Source organism: Oratosquilla oratoria, chromosome 41 (genome assembly GCF_046742065.1).
Source record: "Oratosquilla oratoria isolate Oo_2021 chromosome 41, ASM4674206v1, whole genome shotgun sequence".
NCBI classification, from domain to species: domain Eukaryota; kingdom Metazoa; phylum Arthropoda; class Malacostraca; order Stomatopoda; family Squillidae; genus Oratosquilla; species Oratosquilla oratoria.
Genome location: NC_134817.1, coordinates 34,095,876 through 34,118,708, shown reverse-complemented (window position 1 = coordinate 34,118,708; position 22,833 = coordinate 34,095,876). Strand labels below are relative to the sequence as shown.

Sequence of the window (22,833 nt, the reverse complement as noted above, 5' to 3'; positions counted from 1 at the left end):
TCGAAACATTCGCTAATGAACATAACCTTATGATACCGAAGGGTTGGTATTTCTGGGGTTCGAATTGTTCGAATTCCTTCTGAATGAATATGAATCGAATAATAGGTCCGGAGTTCATATGGATTCACCATGACATGATAATCTTATTTCCGATGGAGACTTCAACTTGTCTCACATAGTTTCGTTGTTTTGTGTCAAAATGATTAGCGTGATTTACTAACGATAGTTTTCTGTGCAGCTGTACACACATGTATTATATATATATATATATATATATAATATATATATATATATATATATAATATATATTATATATATATAATGTAGGAGTCGCCGTGGCTTTTAAGACATTCTATAGACCTTGGTGTATCGGAAAAAGTGAGGTTTCCACTCAGTGTGGCCTTAACGAGAAAAGGCCGGGACTCTCCGAGTGTAGGCGGTGTTCCATGGATGTTGTGGAGGACGTGGAGGTGGAGGGCGGAGTTGGGAGTTGGCTGAGAACTCCTCTTCGCGTTCTCAACGAAATTGGGCCACAGCTGCATCGGGAGTGATCAGCTAATTGGGTCTGTGACACTTCCCTGGGGAATTCCACAATAATTTAAGATATCTCTCTCTGACACACACACACACACACACACACACACACACACACACACACACACACACACACACACACACACACACACACACACACGCATACATGCACACACACACACACACACACATATGCACACACACACACATATGCACACACACACACACGTACATATACACTCTCTCACACACACACTCTCATGTGCGTATGCCAGTCAGTCACTGACAAGTAGACAGACGAAGAGTCGGAAGAGGAATTGTTAATAGGAGAGAGAAAAGGGAGAGTGTGAGACGAGAGAGTTGGTGGAGGGAGAGGAGATGGAGCCAGATGGAGTGGGAGAGAGTTGGGAAGATGGAGATATATGCGGGGGCAGATGGGATGGGAGCTGAGAACGGGAGGGGATGGGAGAAGAATGGGAGGGAGAGGGGGTGAAGAATGAGATGGGAGAGGAGATGCTGGGAGGGAAGACAAGGCATAGTCGACGACTTTGTAGGGACGACGAAGACGACGACGACGACGACGAGTTTCTCCCCATTTTCCCTTTTGACCTTCATCCCCCCCACCCCCCACCCTCCCCACCCCAGCGCAGCCGCAGCCGACCGAGAGCCAATATTGTTGTTTGGTTTGCGGGACGTAGCTACTTACTTACTGCCTACCTCAGCTCTCTCTCTATCTCTTTATCTCTTTTCCTGTTTTTATCTCTCTTTTTATCTTTTTCTCTTTATCCGTCTCTCCCCTTTTATCTCTATCTCTTTCTGTTTTTATCTCTTTTTATCTTTCTCCGTCTGTCTTCTTATCTTTGCCTCTTTTTCTTTATCTGTCTCTCTTTATCTCTTCGTCTATCTGTCTCTCTATCTCTTTTTATCTCATTCGTCCCCGCCTCGGATGCTCTTATGTGTGTGTGTGTGTGTATTACCTAGTTTTATTTTACGGGACGAGAGTTATGCTCGTAGTGACACCTTTTTCGTATCTCCACATCCCGTTTATTTTTAAAATCGTGTATGTGTGTGTGTGAGTGTCTGCGCGCGCGTTAGCTACTCTGTTCAGCTCTCTGTAGCTCTCTGTGCCTCCTCCACTTTTTTTTTTTGTCTTGTGTCCTTTTGTCTTTCGGCAGATGTGAAGCACAGCTTCATCGCCACCGAAAGCCGCGTTGACCTACTTAAGATGATTTCTTGTCTCTGACTTCGGATAATATATTCGTTTTCTTATCCATTTACATATTCATTTATCTATTTATTTATTCATTAGTCGCCGAGTTTACCTGAAGCACATTTCCGTAATATATAGAATCACATGACAGGAGGAAATTTTGCTAAGAATATCTTAGGTTTCTGTAGACACCGTTTGTATATTTTATTCTGGTTAGGCACAGGCGACTCAGTACATATGAAAGGGTGAATAAATTTAATTCTTGGTTAAGAAAAAAGACAAAGAAAATGGAGACGAGGTTACTCAGCTTTCATCAATGTCTAATTATTTGTTTATTTTTTCTTCATTGCTATGACGTTACAAAGGATTACAAAGGAGGAGCATGCCGACAGGAGACCTTTTGGTCCATAACTAGGTCGGATGCGAAAAAAATATATATATAAATAAAAATATAATAATACAAATAGTAATAAAAAAATAAATAGGTAAAGTTACATAATAAACAAACAGATAATAGTAAATAATAATACATTGACAGATAAATAATAATAAATAATAATAAACAGACAATAACACAAATAAGCAAACAATATGAAATAGATGGCAGGCATTACAGCATCTTGCTTGGGCGTTTATCTAAATGAATCTTAAAGCTTCGAACTGAGCTACATTGCACTGCCTCTGCAGGAAGTTTATTCCATTCATTAACTACACGGTTGGCAAAGTTGTTTCTACCCACTTCCAAATTAAATCTATTTCCTGGCAGTTTGAGACCATTATTTCTTGTCAGATTCTTATTCACTGAAAATTTTGTCACTTTTGATGTCAATTCCCTTTAGACCTGTATCAAGTCACCTCTGAGTCTACGCGTTTTAAGGAAAACAGATTCACGAATTTCAGCCGATTTTCGTATGATTTATTTTTTATATTTGGAATCAGTTTTGTGGCTCACCGTTGTACTTTTTTGAATCTGTCAATCTCTTTAATGAGATTCGGTGACCATACGAAAATAGCATATTCCAAATGTGGACGAACTAACGATTTGAGAGATGGACTTTTGAAGTCAAAAGGTCGCGCAATCAGTCCTAGAATCCAGAGGCTGAAATACACTGCTTAGATGATTTGAGATCGTTACTGATAATTACGCCAAGATTCTTTCCATTGTCCACTTTTCTTAAATTTCCAAATGACTTTTAATCGTATTGTTATTTTTACCTATGAGCATAACCTTCCATTTGTTAAATTTCATCAGCCACTTTTCAGACCATTGCTGGTTTTTTTTATATAAATATTCTTGAATATCTAATTGATTTAAGTGATCATTTGCCATTCCGCATAGTTTTGTATCATCAGCAAATTTGGAGACAATATATTTCAGCCCTGACGTAGTCCTATGAATAGAAATGGTCCAAGAACGGAACCCTGAGGAACTCCACTTGTAACATTTTTCCACTTAGAATTTTTGCAATTTAAAACAACTCTATTTTCGATCGGTCAACCAATTACTAGTCCAATTTAATAGGCTACCACTTATTGTTTCTTTGGCTATAATTCGAGATGACTGTGTTGTAGAATTCAAGTTAGTTATGCAAGAACGTTTCCGTCTGAATCCATGCTGGCTATCATTTATCAAACTTTGAGTTTTTCTATACACCTTTTAATTTTTCTTTTGTTATTTACTGTAACGAGTAAGTTCACCCTAGACTTTTCACAGGTTTCAGTTTGGAGTTCACTTTGAGGTATTTCGTTTACGGATACTGAGCTAAAACAGCTGTTTAAGATATCACACATTCCTTCATTTGAATATTCAAGTTGACCGTCAGCAGATAATAGTAGGCCAATGTGATTCCTCATAACCTTTTTATCTCTAATGTAACTAGAATTCTTTGGGATTCTCTTTGGATTTATCAGCAATATTCATTTCATATTGTCGTTCTCGTTTTTTTAATTTCTGTATTATTACATGACTTCGATAGTCATTAGGTGCACCCAAGCACCTGTATTCCTTATAAGCCTGTCTCTTTTTAGCAATACTTTTTTCAGTTTCTTTGTCAAGCCATTTTGGGCGAGTCTGATTTGGGGGCGTCTGTCCTTAAACGGGATGTAAATATGAATCATCTTAGTAAGCGTATTTTGAAATATTTCCCACATCTGATCTACAGGTCTTTCACTTAATTTTGCCTCCCAATCTGTAAGCTGAAGCTCCAGACGTAGTCCTATGAACTAGGCTTTACTGAAACCAGGTATGTTAGATACACAAGTATCTATTCTAAAAAAAAATTAGCAGTTTGAATATAACTAAGTTGTGACCACTACTTGCAATAGTTTCACCAACTTCTACATCGGTTATCATGCTTTCGCGGCTAGTGTTCGAGTAAATTTCCATGTCTTGTGGGCTCTTTTACGTGCTGAACTAAGTAACTGTCACCGAGAAAATCTATCAAGCGACTACCTATGTGGTCATGTTCAACGGTCATCCAATCAGTGACATAAGTCTATAACCCAGACGGAGAAGGAGAAGGAAGAGAAGGGGGAGGAGGAGGAGGAGGAAGAGGAAGGGGAGGAGGAGGAGGAAGAGGAAGAGGAAGGGGAGGAGGAAAGAAAGGGGACGAGTAAGAGGAAGGGGAGGAGGAAGAGGTAAAGGAATGGGAGGAGTAGGAAGATGAAGAGGGAGGAGGATGAAGAGGAAAGGGGAGGAACATCCCCCCTCCTCTATCTTTTTACTTTTCCTCCTCCTCCTACATCATCCTTTTCCTCCTTATGCGGAAACCTGAGCACGTTTCAGTAAATAAACACAAGACAAATCATATCCAGCGGTGTCACACTTTCCCTTATCATTAGGGTTCTGGTTGGTGTCGCCAGGTGATTTTATTAAGCTAATTGAACTCGCCCATCATCTGGCCGCGTCCGGCGCCGCCGCGTAGTGTGACAACGGCTTTAGTTTGACGCCAGCCAGCACAAACACTGCAGCGTGTGCCCCTGCGCCTAAGAGACTGATCAAACAGTCTGGCGGCAAAGAATCGGAGTGAGGTTGGTTGGGAGGGAGAGGGGAGAAGGGAGAGGAGAGGGTAGCCTTCGTCTAGTGTCTAGCCAGTCTTGTGGCACTAAAAGTACAAGGCCTTCCTTGAGCTTTGGCCTTTTTTTTTACCTATTTACCAATTTATTTATTTGTTTAATTTTGTTATTATATTTTATTTTATTATATTTCTAAGACTTAAGACAAGAAGGCCATTCCCTCGTTCGTTGGGCCTGAGATTTATATCTACGGTCTGACATCTTACGGGCCCCAATTGTGGCACTTGTATCATCGTCCCGCTTCCTTCGCTCCTTTAATCACCAGAAGAGAAATAAAAAAACAAAAACAAAACAAACATCCCTTCAATTGGGTGACCATCTTGCTTATAGCGACCTCAGTTAAGGCCTTCTATCTATGGATGGACCTTATCTTCGGGGGTCCTTCGCCGCTGTGACAAACAAACTGTGGCACTGCTGACCTTAAGCGTAGTGTCACGTCGCCCTGACCTTAAACTGAGGTCCTGTAGTACCAGGTCGCTGTGACCTTAACCTATGTGTGCCGGCTGGGGAACGACACTCTTGTAGTCTCGGATCTCCCTGGTGGCGGCGACGCCGACGCGTGTTGGTATTGAGAAGAGCTCGACTGAGTCCACAGTCGAAGTAGCGGCGCGCGACCTGTCTTCTCGCCCGGCTCCAGGCCCGTCGTGTCGTGGGCCACGGGCGAGTGAAAGTACTTGGAATCTGATGGCTGGCTCTGTGTGCCCTTCTACCCAACTCCTCTTCTCTCTCTCTCTCCTCTCCCCTCCCCTCACCCCCTTATCTCCCTCTTCTCTTCCCTCCCACATTCTCTCTCTCCTCTCCCCTCACCCCCTTATCTCCCTCTTCTCTTCCCTCCCACCTCTCCCGCTTCTCTCCCCTCCCTCTCCCTTCTCTTCCCTTTCCGTCTTCTCTCACCCCCCTATCCTCTCTTTTGTCTCAGTTTTCTCTCTTCTCTTCTTCCTTTCTCTCTCCTTGATTCTTCACTTTTATCTTCTCATCTTCCCTCCTCTCTCCTCTTTACTGATCTCTGCTCCTCTCTTCTCATCTTCCCTCCTCTCTCCTCTTTATTTTTCTCCGCTCCTCTTCTCATCTTCCCTCCTCTCTCCTCATCTTCCCTCCTCTCTTTATTTTTCTCCGCTCCTCTCTTCTCATCTTCCCTCCTCTCTCTTTATTTTTTCTTCGCTTCTCTCTTCTCATCTTCCCTCGTCTCTCCTTCCCCGTTTTCTCTTCTGCCATTTTCCCATTAATTTTATCTTACCTTCTCCTTTTTCCTACGTTATTTTCTTATTTCCTCACATTGTCTCGTCTTTTCTCCCCTTTCCTCTCCTCTCTTTTTTCCTTTTCTTTCTCCTCTCTCCTCTTTTCGATCGCAACTCGTTTTGGTGTCGCGTTGGGTCTCCTCAGCTGAATAAAATAGTCTGAAATTGGCCTGAATAATAACCGTAGAGTACGTCATCCTAACAAGGGAGTATTGAGTTGGAGTGGAATGAGTGGGGATGAACTGGGTGGGAGTGGAATGATGCCATTTGGCATAATGAAAAAGAAAAAGCACTTGGCATATGTATTATCATTACTGCTATTACTATTATTACTATTATTATTACTATCATCAATTGGCATATGTATTATCATTATTACTGTTATTATTACTATTATCAATTGGCATATTTATCATTATTACTATTATTACTGTTATTATTACTATTGTCATATTGATATCATTATTATTGATATTATTATCACTATTAATTATTATAATTATTATTATCATTGTCGCCAAAATATTCCATTGCATCCCGACAGTGTCGTCACTAGACAGCTTGAGCAACGGGGTTGTAGATGTCGCCAGTTGATTTTATTACAAGGGCTTTAATTAGGGTAATACAGGCAAGGTCATTATATTAAGACAGCAGGATAGGACACGTAGTGATGAATTTGAATTGGACAAATTTAGGTTTAAGAAGGAAATTGATAAGAACTGGTTTATTACCAGTAGAGTGGTTTACGAATAGAATAGAATAGACTTAGATTTATGGATGGGGATGACATGTGGTCAGGGACATGGAACTGCCTAGTGTAGGCCTTAGGGTCTCTTGGAGTCTCCTTCATTCTTTTGTTTTCATGATCTAAGGACTGCCCAGACCTCGACCTCAATTCAGGTCTTGATCCAAGGATACTACCTCCCACCCCGCTATTAATAAAATCACCTGACGACGTGTAAATCGGGTGTACACAGTGTTGTCATCATCAAGATTCAGTTCACCTACAACCTCCTCCCGTACCTGTTGAACCCTTTCCTTTCGCTGCGGCTGCCGCCTGGCGATTTTATTCACGCGGGGCAAGATGGTGATGATGATGTCTACGCTCGCTGCTCCTGAATGAAACGTCTGGTCACGTGGCCTCTGACGCAGACGCGGCCGATCTTCAATGACGAAAGTCGAAGACCTTGGAAGACCCTCGCTTCAGGATCGACGTCACATTCCCTCACACACACGCGTGCGCGCGCGCACACACACACACACACACACACACACACACACACACACACACACACACACACACACACACACACACACACACACACACACACACACACACACACACACACACACCTCCCTCTAACCTTTCCAACATTTGCCTTCTCTTTCTCGATCTCCCTTCCTTATCTCTCCACCCTCCCTCCTTCTCTTCCGTTTGCATGATTCCTTCTTTCTGTCTGTATGTCTCTTCATTTTTTCTCTACTCCTCCTCCTCCTCCTCCACCTCCTCCGAGTCTATTGTACAGGCGCCCCACGCCCCTCCTCTCTCATCTTCAATCAAATTACTCTCCCGAGGAATATTAGCACCGGTGGCCTCGAAGGCGAAGACTCCGAGGGAACACCCTTCCGAGGTACCCTGATCTTTCGCTCTTCGATCCCTGGTGAAGTTTGGAGGGACCGTTTAGTCCGTACCGAGCCCAATGTCTTTGTCTACGATGAGTCACCTTAGTCTTTAATGACAATAAATCTAGAAAGAAATAAACAAAGAAATAAACATCCGCGAGAGCCAACGACCAGATAGTGCTGTAAAACATCAACTTCAGTTTGATAGACCTCGACACATATCTGCTTCCAGAGATCAGAGAGGCCCATTAGATCTCGATCTCTCTCTGAGTGTAGACTACCCACGCGACGGGGTCCCGCCATGAATAAAATCCGTAAAGCTGTCCGAATGATAAGTTTGCCTAACAGACGACCTGTTTAGCTAACCACATGCTCTGTTTGCCTAACAGACGCTCTTGTTAGCCTAACAGACGCTGTTAGCCCAACAAACGCTCTGTTTGCCTGACAGATGCCCCGTTTGCCTAACATACTCTCCGTTTGCCTAACAGACGCTCTGTTTGGCTAACAGACGCTCTGTTTAGCTAACAGACGCTCCGTTTAGCTAACAGACGCCGACCCTGAGACTCAGAACTCGACTCCCTGGGTGAAAGTGTCGCGCGTGCGGCCTCGTCCGTCCGTCTCTCATAGTCTCTCCGTCTGTCTGCTTCCCTCTCTCATTCCCTCACTCCTCCTCTGCCTATAGCCCCTTCGCTAGGTGGGCAGGGGTCCCTCCGAGTTGAGTGGAATCTCCTGCGGTTGACCAGAACGAAGTTCTTTCAGGATTTGACACCTACCGCGTCTTCTCTTAAGCTTTGCTCCCTCTCCTCTTTCCATACTTCGTGCCACCTCATCCCCGGGGTTGATTTTCATTTGTGATTATTTATCTGTCAATTAATTATTATTTACTATTTACCTGTTTGTTTATTATTTAGCTATACCTATGCGTTTATCAATTCTATTATCATTTATATTATTATAAAAAAATATTTTTTATTTAATCTTTACCATTATATTTTTTCGCATCCGACCTAAAAGCTACGCTTCTTCCCCTCTCTTCTCCTCCTTATTTCACACTTCCCCCCACTTCCGTCCCCTGCACTTTTTCAAAGGATTACAAAGATCATACCGATAAGAGACTTTTTAGTCCATAGCTTCCCCAATATCGTAGAAGTAAATCCAGAATCATTCCCTGTATGGTCACCTAAAAATAGTATCAAAAGTGGTCTTGATATACTAAAAGCGAAGTACGCCACACGGACTGGAACTCTAATGAACAGTGGACATGGCGTCAAGAGCACTTGTCTGGAAAACCAGACACTAAATCAAAGACCCCACTTCTAACTCCCCCAAGGTCTTCCCACGACCTAGGGGAACATCCTTGCAACCTATATTTGGGTCTTGTTCACCTTCCCACCCGGGGTGTTGGGGAATCTTAGGTCAAGGGATTCTCGATGTATACATAGTTTTTCTATCTTCAGGAAGCGACCTGCGGTATAATTTGCAGATTGACTTGTAGACTGGACTAGTTGTATAATGTTGTACTGTAGTTTTGACAATAAACTAAATCTTGAGGAAGAATCATGTATTTAGTGTCTCGAAGGGTGTTATCAGTGACTGCTCGTTGGCTTTTGGAACTGTCTATACATGTTTTAGCCTTTCTTTTCTCAAGTATTCGTTGGGAATTGCTAACATTTGTACTGCCAATACCTGTCTACATTTTTGTCAATATTTTGATACTTTTTGTAGTGTCAATATGAATTGGCATTTTTGTCATTATTTGACAGTGATATCAATAGTGACAACATCGTATTGTCAATATTCATTGACATTCGTGTTATCAATATCTACTGGCATTTGTGTCAATTTCTATCGCCATTTATATTGCCAATTCCCGTATTTATTGGCATTTGTTTTGCCCGCATTTATCTGTAATAAAATTGTCATTATATCCACAAGAGCCAATAGTGCCAAGTGCCAAGGCACGTCATGGACCAACAAGGCCACTAACGAGGGAAAGTTCTAGTTAGACCACGGCACCCATCTAGATATCTCTTGCTAGAATGTCTCCCGAATAACCCCATTGCATTTTTACCTTTGACTGCTGTCAGGTGATTTTATTCATCTCCGTGGTTTTGATTTTGGGTCCAATTCAGCAGACTCGAGTTGGTCTCAAAACAATGCTGCGGTTCACAGTTCGATTCTTGCTCTCAGACCCACTAGGCACCACGCTTCCTCCTTCGCCTCTGCCCCGAATTTGGTTATCTGGCCACATCCGCAGAATAGGTTTGGATAAGAAAAATATACAACAACACGAGGTTCGCCAGTGGTGTGAACGCTCTTACTCTAGCTCTCTTGCCCCCACCTCTCTCTCTCTCTTATTTTTCGGTCATCGAAGGGATTCGAATCTGTGACTGCAGGGTCAGTCTCTGTCTCAGGCAGCACCGGAATGCGTATCCCAGTTTTTGTGTTTCCTGTGTTTTACTCGGGAGCGACGGCAGTCCAGGGCACGGTGACTCATACGTAGCCTTCGATGGCGTACTAGGGGTAGACCCTGGAAGAGAGAGAGAGAGAGAGAGAGAGAGAGAGAATGGCGACACTGCCATCTGGTGGCTGGATTGAAAAAAAAATGGATGAGGTGCATCTGCTGCAATGTCTGCAAAATGAATTAACTGTCTGCCCCCACCACCCCAGCAAAGGCATTCTAGACCGTAGTTTTCTAGACTTCTAGACCATAGACCATTAGACATATTCGTTGCGTTTTTTTTTTGTTTTTTTTTTTTTTTTTTTTAAGCCCCAATAATGTGACCTTCTAAGGTCCACGTCTACTCCCATAAAAAGTAAATGGAATTTGGCGCGTGATTTAGGACATCCTTTTTTTTTGTGTGTGTGTGGTGATTCACCACGGTCATGTTGGATTCGTGATCGGCAGCTATTACCCTCCCGGATGAGAGCTCAGAGCTGATACATGGGCCGATCTATGCGTAATGATGTACATAGGAGAGGAGCAACGTGTGTGTGTGTGTGTGTGTGTGTGTGTGTGTGTGTGTTTACCTGGTTGTATTTTGCGGGAAGGGGAGCTACGCTCGTGGTGTCCCGCATTTGTATCTCGCAGTGCCTAGTTTGCTCTTAAAATCATGAATGGATTTTGCGCACTATTTTTTTTTTTTTGTCCAGTTTGTTCCAAGTGTCTACCATGTGGGAAACTGTAGCTATGTTTTTTTTTCTTTCCATGTCCTCTTGTGCTTCTCTTGTCCCAGTTTAACAAGTCCTCTCTATCGAGAGTGCGTGTGTGTGTGCGTAGATGTCGTAGGGCCTACGATTGAACACAGTATAATAAGTTCCCACCTTTATTTGATTTAAATCAGTAAACGGCAAACATAATAAAATGTACACATCACAGGTCGTAATACAACGGATCGAATCGACTGCGAGGGGAGATGCGTGTGTGAGTGTGTGTGTGTGTGTGTGTGTGTGTTTACTTAGTTGCATTTTGCAGGAGGAGAGCTATGCTCGTATTGACCCGCAGTTGTATCTTTCCGCATCCAGTTTTTTCTTAAAATAATGTATAGTTTTAGCACTCACTGTTTCCTCGTTCAGTTTGTTCCATATATCTATTACTCTATGTGGAAAGATTTTTTTTTCAGATCTCTTCTGTAACTGCCTTTCTTTTTCTTATCGCGTCCTCTTGTATTTCTTCTGTCCCATTTTAGTAGGTCATCCCTATCAAGAATTTCCATCCCGTTCATAATTCTGTAGATGGTCATCAGATCACATCTTTCTCTTGTTCTAGGGTTGATAAGTTTATATATATATATATATATATATATATATATATATATATATATATATATATATATATATATATATATATATATATATATATATGTATGTATATATATCACATAATTTCCGACTTGGGGATAACTGTCGGAAATTATGTGATTGACATCGTCGTTATTGGCGATTCTATTCAGATAATGCTGATAAAAACCGATAACTTGTTCAGTTATGCAAGAGTAACCACTGAGAAAGAGAAACTAAACGAAGCAATACGCTTCAGTTCAAACTACTTCCAGTGTGTGTGTGTGTGTGTGTGTGTGTGTGTGTGCGTGTGTGTGTGCGCGCGCGCGGGTACAATTTACGCCGGTTATTGCGTACTCGATCTGACCCGCGTATATCTCCGGACAGTACTCTTTCTATATGTAGGTTAGCAGACACTTGATCTATGCACTACCTCTGACCTTTACCAAGGTCAGTACTGCGCCATAATAAGGTTCGCCTTGGTGCAGGGTTTCCTAGCCAGGTGGTCCCAGACACAGACAGACAGACAGACACAGATAGACACAGGTACAGAGAGACTGAAGGAAACTAGGATAGAGCGAAATGTGGATAAATACAGATACGAAGACAAACACAGATATGGATACACAGACACAGAGAGAGGTGCAGAAAGAAACTGATGCAGAGAAACGCAGATACAAAAAGATACAGTGAGGAAATCCTTATACAGAGAAATACAAGAGATGTACAAAGGAGAGAGAGAAAGAGAGTGAGAAAGATATAGAGAAAGGTACAAAGCGAGAAAGAAAGATAGAGAGAGAGAGAGAGAGGTGGGTGGGGAGGGGGAGGAGAGTGAATGGTCAAGGGTTGTTTACAAATTTCATTGACTCGTGGAACTTGTCCCCGGGGCCATATTTGGTCAATCTTCGCGATTACCGTGGCGCATTGTCGGGATTTCTTTTTTTCTTCTCTATTCAAATGAGCGGCCGACAGACTCCCCTTCCTGGACAGTGTCTGTCTATCGAGGTCCTCTCGCCCCCCCCCCCTCCACACCAGGTCTGTTATTTAACCTCTTTGGCGTCCGAAGGGTCTGTCTCTAGCTGAGTCGAGCCGTTTGGAGGTCGAGCACGCACACACACACACGTACATACGTTTCCTGTGTATTCCATGAATTAATGTGACCCATTTCTTTTCCAGGTATTGGGATCGACGACACCTTCGTCATGTTGGCCGCCTGGAGGAGGACGGCGATCCAGGACCCGATCGAGAGGCGGATGGCACAGACCTTCGCCGACGCCGCCGTCAGCATCACCATCACCTCCATCACAGACATGATGTCCTTCTGGATCGGCGCCATCACTCCCTTCCCCTGCGTCAAGATCTTCTGCATCTACACAGGTGAGACAGAAGTCTTCCCTTCCCCACTAGTATGAATATACGCTTATCCGGCGTCACATTCTGTGATATAATTTTCAGTCAGGTATTTAGCGGCAATTGCTCGATCAATCGCGGATAACAACCGACAATTTTCGTCAGCTACGCGAGAACCTCTAACTCAAAGGCTATAACAAGGGTGATGCAAACAAGGTCATCATAATAAAACAACAGGGCAGGACTCGCAGTAATGGGTATAAACTGGACAAATTTAGATTTAAGAAGGAAATAGGCAAGAATTGGTTTACTAATAGGGTGGTCGATGAATGGAATAAACTTAGTAACCATGTAGTAAGCGCTGAAACCATCAATTGTTTTAAAAAACGATTAGACAACTTTATGGATGGGGATGACAGGTGGTGATGGATACGGAGCTGCCTAGTGTAGGCCTTATGGTCTTTTGCAGTCTCCTTTATTTCTTATGTTCTTATGTTATTTCCCGCAGGGATGGCGGTCATCACGACCTACCTCTGGCACATCACCTTCTTCGGGGGCTGCCTGGCCCTCGCCGGATACGCCGAGGCCAACCAGCGACACGCCCTCTGCTGCATCCCCGTCAAACCACGATCCATGGCAGGTCAGTCTCGTTCTCTTTCGTACACTCACTCGCTCACACACTCACTCACTCACTCATTCACTCAATCTCTTACTTGCTCACTCACTCATTCAATCCCCCACTCACTCACTCACACTTGTTTATTCATTCAATCTCTCAATTGCTCACTCATTCATTCACACACTCACTCGTTCATTCATTCAATCTCTTACCTGCTCACTCACCGATACATTTGCTCACTCACTCACCCACTTAATCATTCATTTGCTCGCTCATTCGCACTCTTAATGTCCCTGCATCACCGCACTCTTTCCACACCCACTCCAACTCTTTTTGCATCACCGCACTCTTTACACACCCACTCCTCTCTTTTCCGCACCCATTCCCTACTCTTTTAGCACTCTTCTCTCCTTCCTTCCCCACCATCCCCAATTTTCTCCCTAATCCCCACTTGTCTCATTCACCTGACGCCTACCTCCCCCCAGTACCCCCCTTCCTCTTCCCCTAGCTCCCCCTTCCTCTTCTCCCTCTTCCCCAAGACACCCACCTTCGCCCCCCCACCTCTATTAAGCTTGGCCCCGACCCACGACCAAGGTCATGGAGTAGGTCAGTTCGCGACGACCAGGCAGGGGCGACATGAAATGACCTGAGGCCAATAATAACTCCCTCAGTTGGGATCAACACGTTGATCTATCTATCTATTTCCCCTGTGTCTCCTTCCTTCTCTTCAACCACTCCCTCCTCTCTTCCCTTTTCTCCTTTCCCTCCTTTTTTTTCCTCTTTTTCTCTTTCTGTCTCTCCATTTTTCTTTCCCCCTGATCTTGTCCTCCCTCCCCCCCGCCTGCCCTTTTCCTACCCGGTCTTGTCTTACCTATGCCCCAATCACCCCCCCCCTCTTCCACCATACCTGTCTGGCTATCTTCCCATCTTCCCACATCCTACCTCCCGACCCCCCCAACACCCCACTCCCCTCGATCCTGCCTCCCCCTCCCCTACCTACCTACGAATACCTACCCTGGTCTTTCTCGTCCTTTCACATACTACCTCCAGGATGAGGACGCTATCCCCGCCCTACGTGTTAGTACGTGTGTGTGTGTGGACGTAGAAATGTATATATTTACGTGTGAACATTTGCCAATGTCTGTACATTACGTTTTGTCTGCCTATATGTGCGTGTGTGTGTGTATGTGTGTGTGTGTGATGTAACGTGTGACAAGAGGATCGGGTATCACATTCGTCTTTCCGCCTCTTGACTGGCTATGTGATAGTGATGAAATGGGTATTCATGTTTCGGTACTATGTGTGTGTGCGTGCGTGCGTGTGTGTGTGTATGCGTGCGCGCGTGCGGTCTTGCAGATGATGGTGCAAACAATGTGTCTAGACAGGGAAAACGAAGGCCAAGACGGTGGTGGTGGGGGTGTGTGTGTGGAAGAAATGTGAAGGGGGGAGGGAGAGGGGGGAGTAGTATCGATACTCCCCTGTGCCTACTCACCCTTCCTCCGGGGGTGCTACGGAGATGAATGAAACCGCTTGGCGACAGTCGAAATGGAAAGTGGCACCCTTACTGAAAGGGGATTGGTAGAGGGGTGCCTACAGCCTCGTTTGATTAATAACCCGACCTATTAGGAGTCTGTACGTGGGCCGGGCCAATGCCGGGAGGCCTTGGCCCCAGTGGAAGGCCATCACCACACGTCCGTGTACGTGTGAGTGCCTCAGTAGCAGATCTCATGTTTACACGCACTGGTGACCTGAGCGTATCAGCATCACTACCCCTTCCCCTCTCCTCCTCCTCCTCCCATTCATTCTCTTCTTCCTCCCTCCCACTCTAGCTCTCCTTCCTTTCTCGTTTTTTTTTCCTCCCTCCCACCTCTTCTCTCTCTCCCCTGGGGTCCACTACCACGGGGGACTTGTTCCTCCCCTGTGGTACCCTTCATTCCCAGGTCTTCTTCCTTCCCCGGGGTACTACCCCACTCGTTCCCCGTACCTCCCCCTTCCTCCGGGACTGCATTCAATATCATAGGAACTGTAGGACCACCTCCACGGACCAGAGGCTCGCAACGTTCTTTTATAAGTATTCGTCCTCCCACTCATTGAGGAATATTGATCACATTTTTAACTTCAACTGGACTGAAGCGCTGGTTATGGCACCCCTCCCTTCCACCAAGGATCCCCTCCACCCAACGTATGCTCGCCTCCCCTCCACCTCCATCTCTACTGGAGTGTCCTCCTTGGTGGGCCGGACACTTTCTCTCGCCGCCGCCGCCGCCGATCGAACAGCACTTTCTCCTCTTCCTCCTCCGCGCCGCTCCGCTGGCTTCTCCTGGAGTCGAACAAGGCCTCGATTTTCTTTTTTACTTCTTATTCTTAAGGGTCGACTGTTTCTCTCCTAAACTGACTTGTGCTGCACAACCACCACCACCACCACAACCACTACCACCACCTCCTCTGTCCTAACTACTTCAGCCCTACTACTACTTCAACCACCACCACTTCAGTCCTATTACTACTACCACCTCCATCTTACTACTACTTCAGCCTTACTACTACTACTACCACCACCACCTCCTCTGTCCTACTACTACTTCAGCACTACTACTACTACTTCAGCACTACTACTACTACCACCACCACCTCCTCTGTCCTACTACTACTTCAGCCTCTTTCATCAGCCATATTTGGCCTGCCTTACATTGCCTTCATCGGGCTCAGTTAAACTTTATTTTGCTTTCCTTTCAATTAGTTTTCCAGTCTTGTCATTTGTCAGCCATGCCTTGCCTTCCTCAAGTTACTGCCATTCTCCTCATTTCGCCCTGCATAGTAAAAGTGGCACCAGTAATGTTATCGACGATAATAGTAATGGAAACGATGGTAACAAGGGTAAAAAGGAAATATTAAGAGATCATTTTATTTATTATTGTTAGCAGTAGTATCAATTACTTAGTTATCACTATTAATCATCATTATTGTCGTTATGATCGTTACAACTCAACGGCCTTCTCTCCCTTCCTCGTTCAACAGGCGACGAGAACGGTTGCTACCGGTTCTTCTGCACAGGAGGCATCAACCGGAAGGACCCGTACCACCCGGACGACAACAAGCCTCACGCCATCATGCTCTTCTTCAGGGACTACGTGGCCAGGTTCCTCAACATCCCCGCCATTAAAGGTGAGAACAAAGACCGAGCGGGCGAGGGCGCCCGCGTCTGGAGGTGTAGGCACTAGATGGATAGCGGGGTTCGAATCCTGAAATGATGGAAATATTTGTATATAAACCAGATAATGTTGTGACCATACCTAAGGTCGAAAACCATAATGAACTGCTTGTAGACGTAGAAAGCAAATGGCCATGTTCACCATTTGATCGTGTCACATACAGGCCCTGTTCACACCAGCAGTTTGAACCGCTAGTGTCTCTTCAAGAATTTTGGTGGCTTCAGTCGACACCAAGCGACTTCATTCAGCCAAAGTGGAGTTTTCTAAATACCTTATTTCTTCCCCTTTCAGCGCTGGTCATCTGCGTCTTCATCCTATACCTGCTGGGCGCTAGTTGGGGCTGTACGCTCGTGAAGGAAGGCCTCGAGAGGCGCCGTCTGTCGCGCTACGACTCGTACTCCGTCGATTTCTACAACCTCGAGGACACCTTCTTCAGGGCCTACCCGTACCGTGTTCAGGTGAGTTCTGAAGTCGGGAGTTGTGTGACCATATTGCAGTTGACTGGATACATCTGTGGGTGAAGTGGGTTGGGGGGAGGGGGGAAGGGTTGGAGTGAGGGAGAGAGGGAGGGAAAGGAGGGATGGGGAATAGAAAGAGTCGGATTACATCCTTCCCTCCCTCCCTTCCTGGTGTACACCGGTGCATACTAAATGTAGTCTACACATAAAGCGACACCTTCTCAACACATTGCTCCTCCTCCTCCTGAAGGTGGTACTGACGGGGGAGCTCGAGTACAGCGACCCAGAGACGCAGCGAGAGATCCTGCTCCTCCACGACAAGCTGGAGAACCTGACGTACACGGCGGGCGCCCTCTACACGACGTCGTGGCTTCGCGCCTGGCTCGGCTACATCGAGAGGAACAAGGAATACATCGACTTCAACATCACAGACGAGGAGTCTTTCGTCACCAGTCTAAAAGATGTGAGTACCATCACCTCGTCACTTAACCACCGCAACCCCACAGCACCCGGCAACGGTCCCCTGTTCTCCCGTAAGTCTCAGGGAAGAACAGGTGGATGCCTGTGGCGATACGGGACCAGTTTGTAGTGCTTGTGGTTACATTTCTGGTACATGTAGTATTTATTAGTACTGTCGAGTGTCAGCCCCTCGGGGCCGCACCGAGGCAAAGATGTTCACTGGTTTTTCCAGGTACTTGTCCTAGGAAGCCCTCTCTGTGAGGGGCACCATCCTAGCCTCCCGATAAGGGGGGAGTGTGTGACGTTAAACCACATCATCATCACTTGTCCTAGGTCACCCTGTCTGCACTAAACTAACTCCTCCGCGGGTCTTTTGCAGTACATGATGCCGGAGCAGCTCTTCTACAATGACGTGATCTTCAACGAGGACATGACACGAATCGAGGCTTCGCGGTTCGTCATCCAGACGAAGGACGTCATCGACGCCAACGCCGACAAGGACATGATGGAAGCCATCCGAACCGTGGCTAAGGAGTCTCCGCTCAATGTTACCGTCTTCAACCCATTCTTCATCTACTTCGATCAGGTTAGCGAGGATGTCTAGGTGGGGGGGGGGGGAATCTTCATCACGAAGATGCTTAGATGGGAGGGATGTTGCTTGTGAACGTTTCTTAGCCAAACCCCTTACACGGGGGGTTAGGGCCTTCGTATATGTAGCATACCTTTCATTCTTACGTGCTTCACGTGGTAACCTTGTCCTTCATCACGTGACAGTACGTGCTGGTGCGGACCACGAGCATACAGTCGATCTGCCTGGCGGCGGGCATCATGATGGTCGTCTCGCTCCTCTTCATCCCAAACCCGCTCTGCTCCCTGTGGGTGGCCTTCTCCATCGTCTCCATCGAGATCGGCGTCATCGGCTACATGACTCTCTGGGGTGTCAACCTGGACTCCATCTCCATGATCAACCTCATCATGTGTATCGGATTCAGCGTGGACTTCTCGGCTCATATTTCCTACGCTTACATGTCTGCCAAGGTGAGTCGAGCGTTCCCGCGTTTACTGGACTTGTGTTTGAGATGTAAGCTTTATCCTATTCTATATACTAAGGGCTTCTTCCCCCCCCCCTTTATAAAGGGGGTAGCCAAGTCAAGGCACGCGCGCCATTCCATCCCCATCTACCACCCTTTCTTCCCTATCATCTTAGCTCCTCGTGGATAAAGGGTCATTACTGTATCCCGCCCACTTTATGGACTTTGCTAAATCGTTTGAATCATGTCCCTATGTAAACAAAACCTTACATTCATGGACCCCCTTCCCTTTCGGCTGAATAAAATCTCTTGGCGCCAGCCAGAACAAAGGCACAAATGAACAGCAGTAACTGGGCTCTTCACACCAGTATGATTTTGTTATTTTCTTCTTCTTCAGGTGGACACTCCGGACGAACGCGTTCGCGAGTGCCTCTATGGCCTCGGTCTGCCCATCTTGCAGGGAGCCCTCTCCACCATCCTGGGCATCCTGGCCCTCATCTTCGCCCCCTCCTACATCTTCATCACCTTCTTCAAGACCGTCTTCCTCGTCATCTTCTTCGGCGCTATGCACGGCATCTTCCTCCTGCCGGTGCTTCTCTCGCTCTTGGGGCCGGGCTCCTGCAAGAGCAAGAAGAAGGCCGCCCCGCTGCCCCCCAACGTCGGACTCTCCCACCCGTTCTTCCTCGCGGAGCTGGGCACGTCGCTGCCGCCTCCCGCCGTGGCCCACAACCACCACGACGACGCCCTCAAGATCCCCCGGCCGCAGAGCGTCAACGGCAACGGCCCCGTGGCCTTGGCGAGATCGGGTGCCTTCATGGTGGACCAGAACGCCATGGCTGCTGCCAACAGGAAGGACGACCGTACGAGTCTCGAGAAGGACCTCGGCCTTGGTACTTCGGGCGAAGAGTCGAGTGAATCGAGTCTCAGCAAGGGCAACGCCCCCAAGAAGGGCGCCACTGATATCGTCGAGTCGAACGGCACCTCGGCAGGGGCCAAGGACAAGCGGCGGAGGACGAGCGACCGCGGGGCGCTGCCACTCCTCGAGGTTTACAGCAACAAGGGCTACATCAGCGATGATGTCATAGGCGCGGAGGAGCGATTGGCGGAACAGCAGCGGCGAGCGGCGCGGGCGTCGGCGAACGCCGCTGAGGGCCTCGGGCGGTTCTTGTACTCCGAGGAGGACCTGCGAACGAGGAGGTCCTCCCCCTCCAGACGGCCTCACGAGTCGCGCTCCTCCATGCGTGAGCAGGACTCCCGCCCACGGTCCCAGGATTCCCGCCCACGCTCCCAAGACTCCCGCCCAAGATCCCAGGACTCCCGCCCGCGGGACTCGGCGCGCCCGAGTATGGGGGCGCCACGCTACAGCAGCGCCCGGGTCCCTCGGAGCAGCGGCAGCAGCAGTCGCCATCATCAGGACCTGCACGGACGTTATCGTGAATACCATTAACCCAGGCTCAGCGTCACCGCACGCGTTGGAACTCTCTACCTTGACTGTGGTGCAGCCGAAGCGCCTCGCCTTGACATGTGCCATGCGAGCAGATGTACAGCTGTATATAGTGTATCATAGCAAGCAGGTGTGCAGCTGTATGTGTACATAGTGTGTTATAAAGACCGGCAGTGTACTACGGCACCGGCCGGGGTTGGTAGCCGCCGGTGTTTCAACGACTCAAGCGGTGTGTTGACGACGAAGAATCTGCCTCATTGGGGGCCCCGGAGGGAGAGGAGGAAGAACGGGGGACAGGTTCCTCCCTTCCCTGCCTCCGCCCTTCCTACTACCCAGCCTCCCTCCGGAGGGCCTCGCGTGCCATCTTCATCCTCACGTGGGGGCGGGGGCTGAGCCTTGGAACCGGGGCACCCGAGGGGGTGGGGTCGGCACTACCTCTCGACCCCTCCTCCTCTTCTTGCTCACGTGATCCCCGTCTCGTTCACGCCCACACCCCTCCCTCCCTCCCGCCCTCATCATTCTTACTCCCACCCTCCCGCCACCCATTTCCCCCCTTCAGAGAGTTTCTTCAATCCCCGTCATTTCTCGCACCCATATCATCACTGTCATGCATCAAACAAACCCCCTACCCCCCCATTTCCCCCCTCCATCTACACCTATTCCCCTCTGTCGCCTCCTCCCTCTTACCTAGACTAGATTCTAGGTTCCATGACGAAATCACTTCGCTTATCTCTCCATCGTTGCTTCCCCCTTCTACGGCAAGGGAAAGCAAATCTGGAGCATGGGTCAGAGAACGGGTGAATTACGCCAAATGGGGTAAATTATTTTGAGGTTCAAAAAACTAGTTTTACCATTTTATAATGCACGACTTGCTCCATAAGCTTCGATAAACATTTCTATTTTTTATTTGTGTTGTCAGAAAACTGTAAATTCAAGAAAAAAAATCCTACCATATGAAACGACCTCAAATATAATTAGCATATTTTTAGTTTATTTTGAAGTCTGGGGGCAGGGAATGAGGGTTATTATAATTTTAAATAAATAGAATTTTTGAGTAATGCCCAAAAACGTTTCTTGACCCGTACTTGGCCACAAAAAAAAAAAAAAAAAAGAAGAAGAAGGAAAAAAAAAAAGCGAATCCCCACAGTCTGCAACCTCCTACTCAACTGGACTGCTTATGAAGCTGAATTGCCAAATTCAGGAGCTAACCACTGTTAGAGAAGGCTACCTACAACAGCCTCCTGGAGGATGGCACTCTTGTGGTTGTAAACTGTCCTAGGCAAGGGGTCTTCCCAGAATAAGCACTACTTTGCTTTGTGTTTTTTTTTTTTTTTTTTTTTTTCCCCAAGATGATATGGAGTGACTATACTGTGTCAACAAAAAGAAAGGTGAACTGTCAAATGAAGCGCACTATGAAAGATTTAAGAAATAGTTTTCCATAGAGGTGCATCAGTTTGTGGAATATTTGGGTAAAAAAATGTAAATCAATCTGAAACCAAGTTTGATGTGGACAAGCCCCAATTAGTATAGGTGTATTCCTGTATATTACAATTAGGTAGATATAAATAGGATTGGAAATTAAACAAGTTTGAATATGTGGGTCTGCAAGCATGCTCTCACATGAAGTGGCCATCAAGAAAATAAATCCTTCTGACATAACCAACACCTACCTGATGCAGAGTCTCCAAGAGAAGTTGAGGCATTTTTTCAAGATGGACCACAAGTACCACACATAATGGGTTTCAAAATAGTACTTCAGATGGACCTCTACCAGGAACTCAAGAGGGTGACCAGCTTCTTCTGATGCACAAACTCCCTAACACAACACTGGATGGTTTGTCAGGAGCCCTAAGGTCACTTGAGGGAACTTTAGGGCATCTAAGTGTGCAAGAATTTCCTTCGAGGATGCAACGCAAGTCCTCAAAGAAAAATTAAATTTCTTGGCAGCTAAATTTCCCTCTAATTGCTGTAACCTCCTTGGGAAACTGAACCAATAAGCTTCAAGAACAGACACCACACAGTCTCTTCCCTAGACTCCTTGTCAAGGCAGTCCTTGTACAGAAGACAAGCGAAGCAATCCAAATTAGAACTATGTTGTCACGTTTTAAAGGGTTCTTTACTGTGTATGTGTTTTAGTCAAGAAATGGTAATTTTAAGATTTTTTTTCTACTTCAATTATCATTTTAAATCTGTCAGCATGTTTACATGTGTGTGTGTGCCAGATATTTTGTACCAATAGTGTGCAAGAAAATGTACATGTGTGTGTGTTTTTTAGGAGAATATTTATATGCATGTGTATATGTATATGTACACATTCAAGTATACATGTATTTGGGTGTGTGTATACATACATATACATAAATTTATTGTTTAATCATGTCAATGTTTTTCATGTGAGGGAGGTTGTGTATTAGTGGTCTTACTTGTGTACACTTCAATGTGTCTTGTTCAGTACGTGAGAATAAGCACAGGTTTAGTTATGTAAATGTATTTCAAAATTCTAGAATACGTCATTGTGTTTAAAAAAAATATTAGAGATTATATTTGTATTTCAAAGTGCTAGATTTTATCACTAGAATTCTGTTAACAAGAAGAATATATTTACTGTATTCAGACGGAGAGAAGTTTGTATGGTTTCTGTTCCCCCCCCCCTTCCTTGACCTGTGTATTTATACCATATATATATATACACTGTCTACATATATCATTTTATGTGCAATTTCGTGACACACGATTGACTCCGTCCTAGTCCACCACCACACCCGTAGATATCATTGACACTTGTATAGCCTCTCAGTAA

General features: G+C 45.9%; 1 protein-coding gene across 1 annotated transcript in view; it reads left to right on the top strand.

Annotated features, from left to right (window-relative positions):
• Positions 1 to 21,360, top strand: part of Ptr (patched domain-containing protein) — a 93,862-nt gene extending 72,502 nt beyond the window's left edge. The window contains exons 4-11 of the mRNA XM_076178569.1: positions 12,637 to 12,837; positions 13,319 to 13,450; positions 16,448 to 16,594; positions 16,933 to 17,099; positions 17,350 to 17,562; positions 17,938 to 18,144; positions 18,333 to 18,596; positions 18,987 to 21,360. Coding sequence (XP_076034684.1) covers positions 12,637 to 12,837; positions 13,319 to 13,450; positions 16,448 to 16,594; positions 16,933 to 17,099; positions 17,350 to 17,562; positions 17,938 to 18,144; positions 18,333 to 18,596; positions 18,987 to 20,036 — 2,381 coding nt within the window. The 3' untranslated portion in view covers positions 20,037 to 21,360. The remainder of the gene's footprint in view (positions 1 to 12,636; positions 12,838 to 13,318; positions 13,451 to 16,447; positions 16,595 to 16,932; positions 17,100 to 17,349; positions 17,563 to 17,937; positions 18,145 to 18,332; positions 18,597 to 18,986) is intronic.
• The last annotated feature ends 1,473 nt before the right edge of the window (positions 21,361 to 22,833 follow it).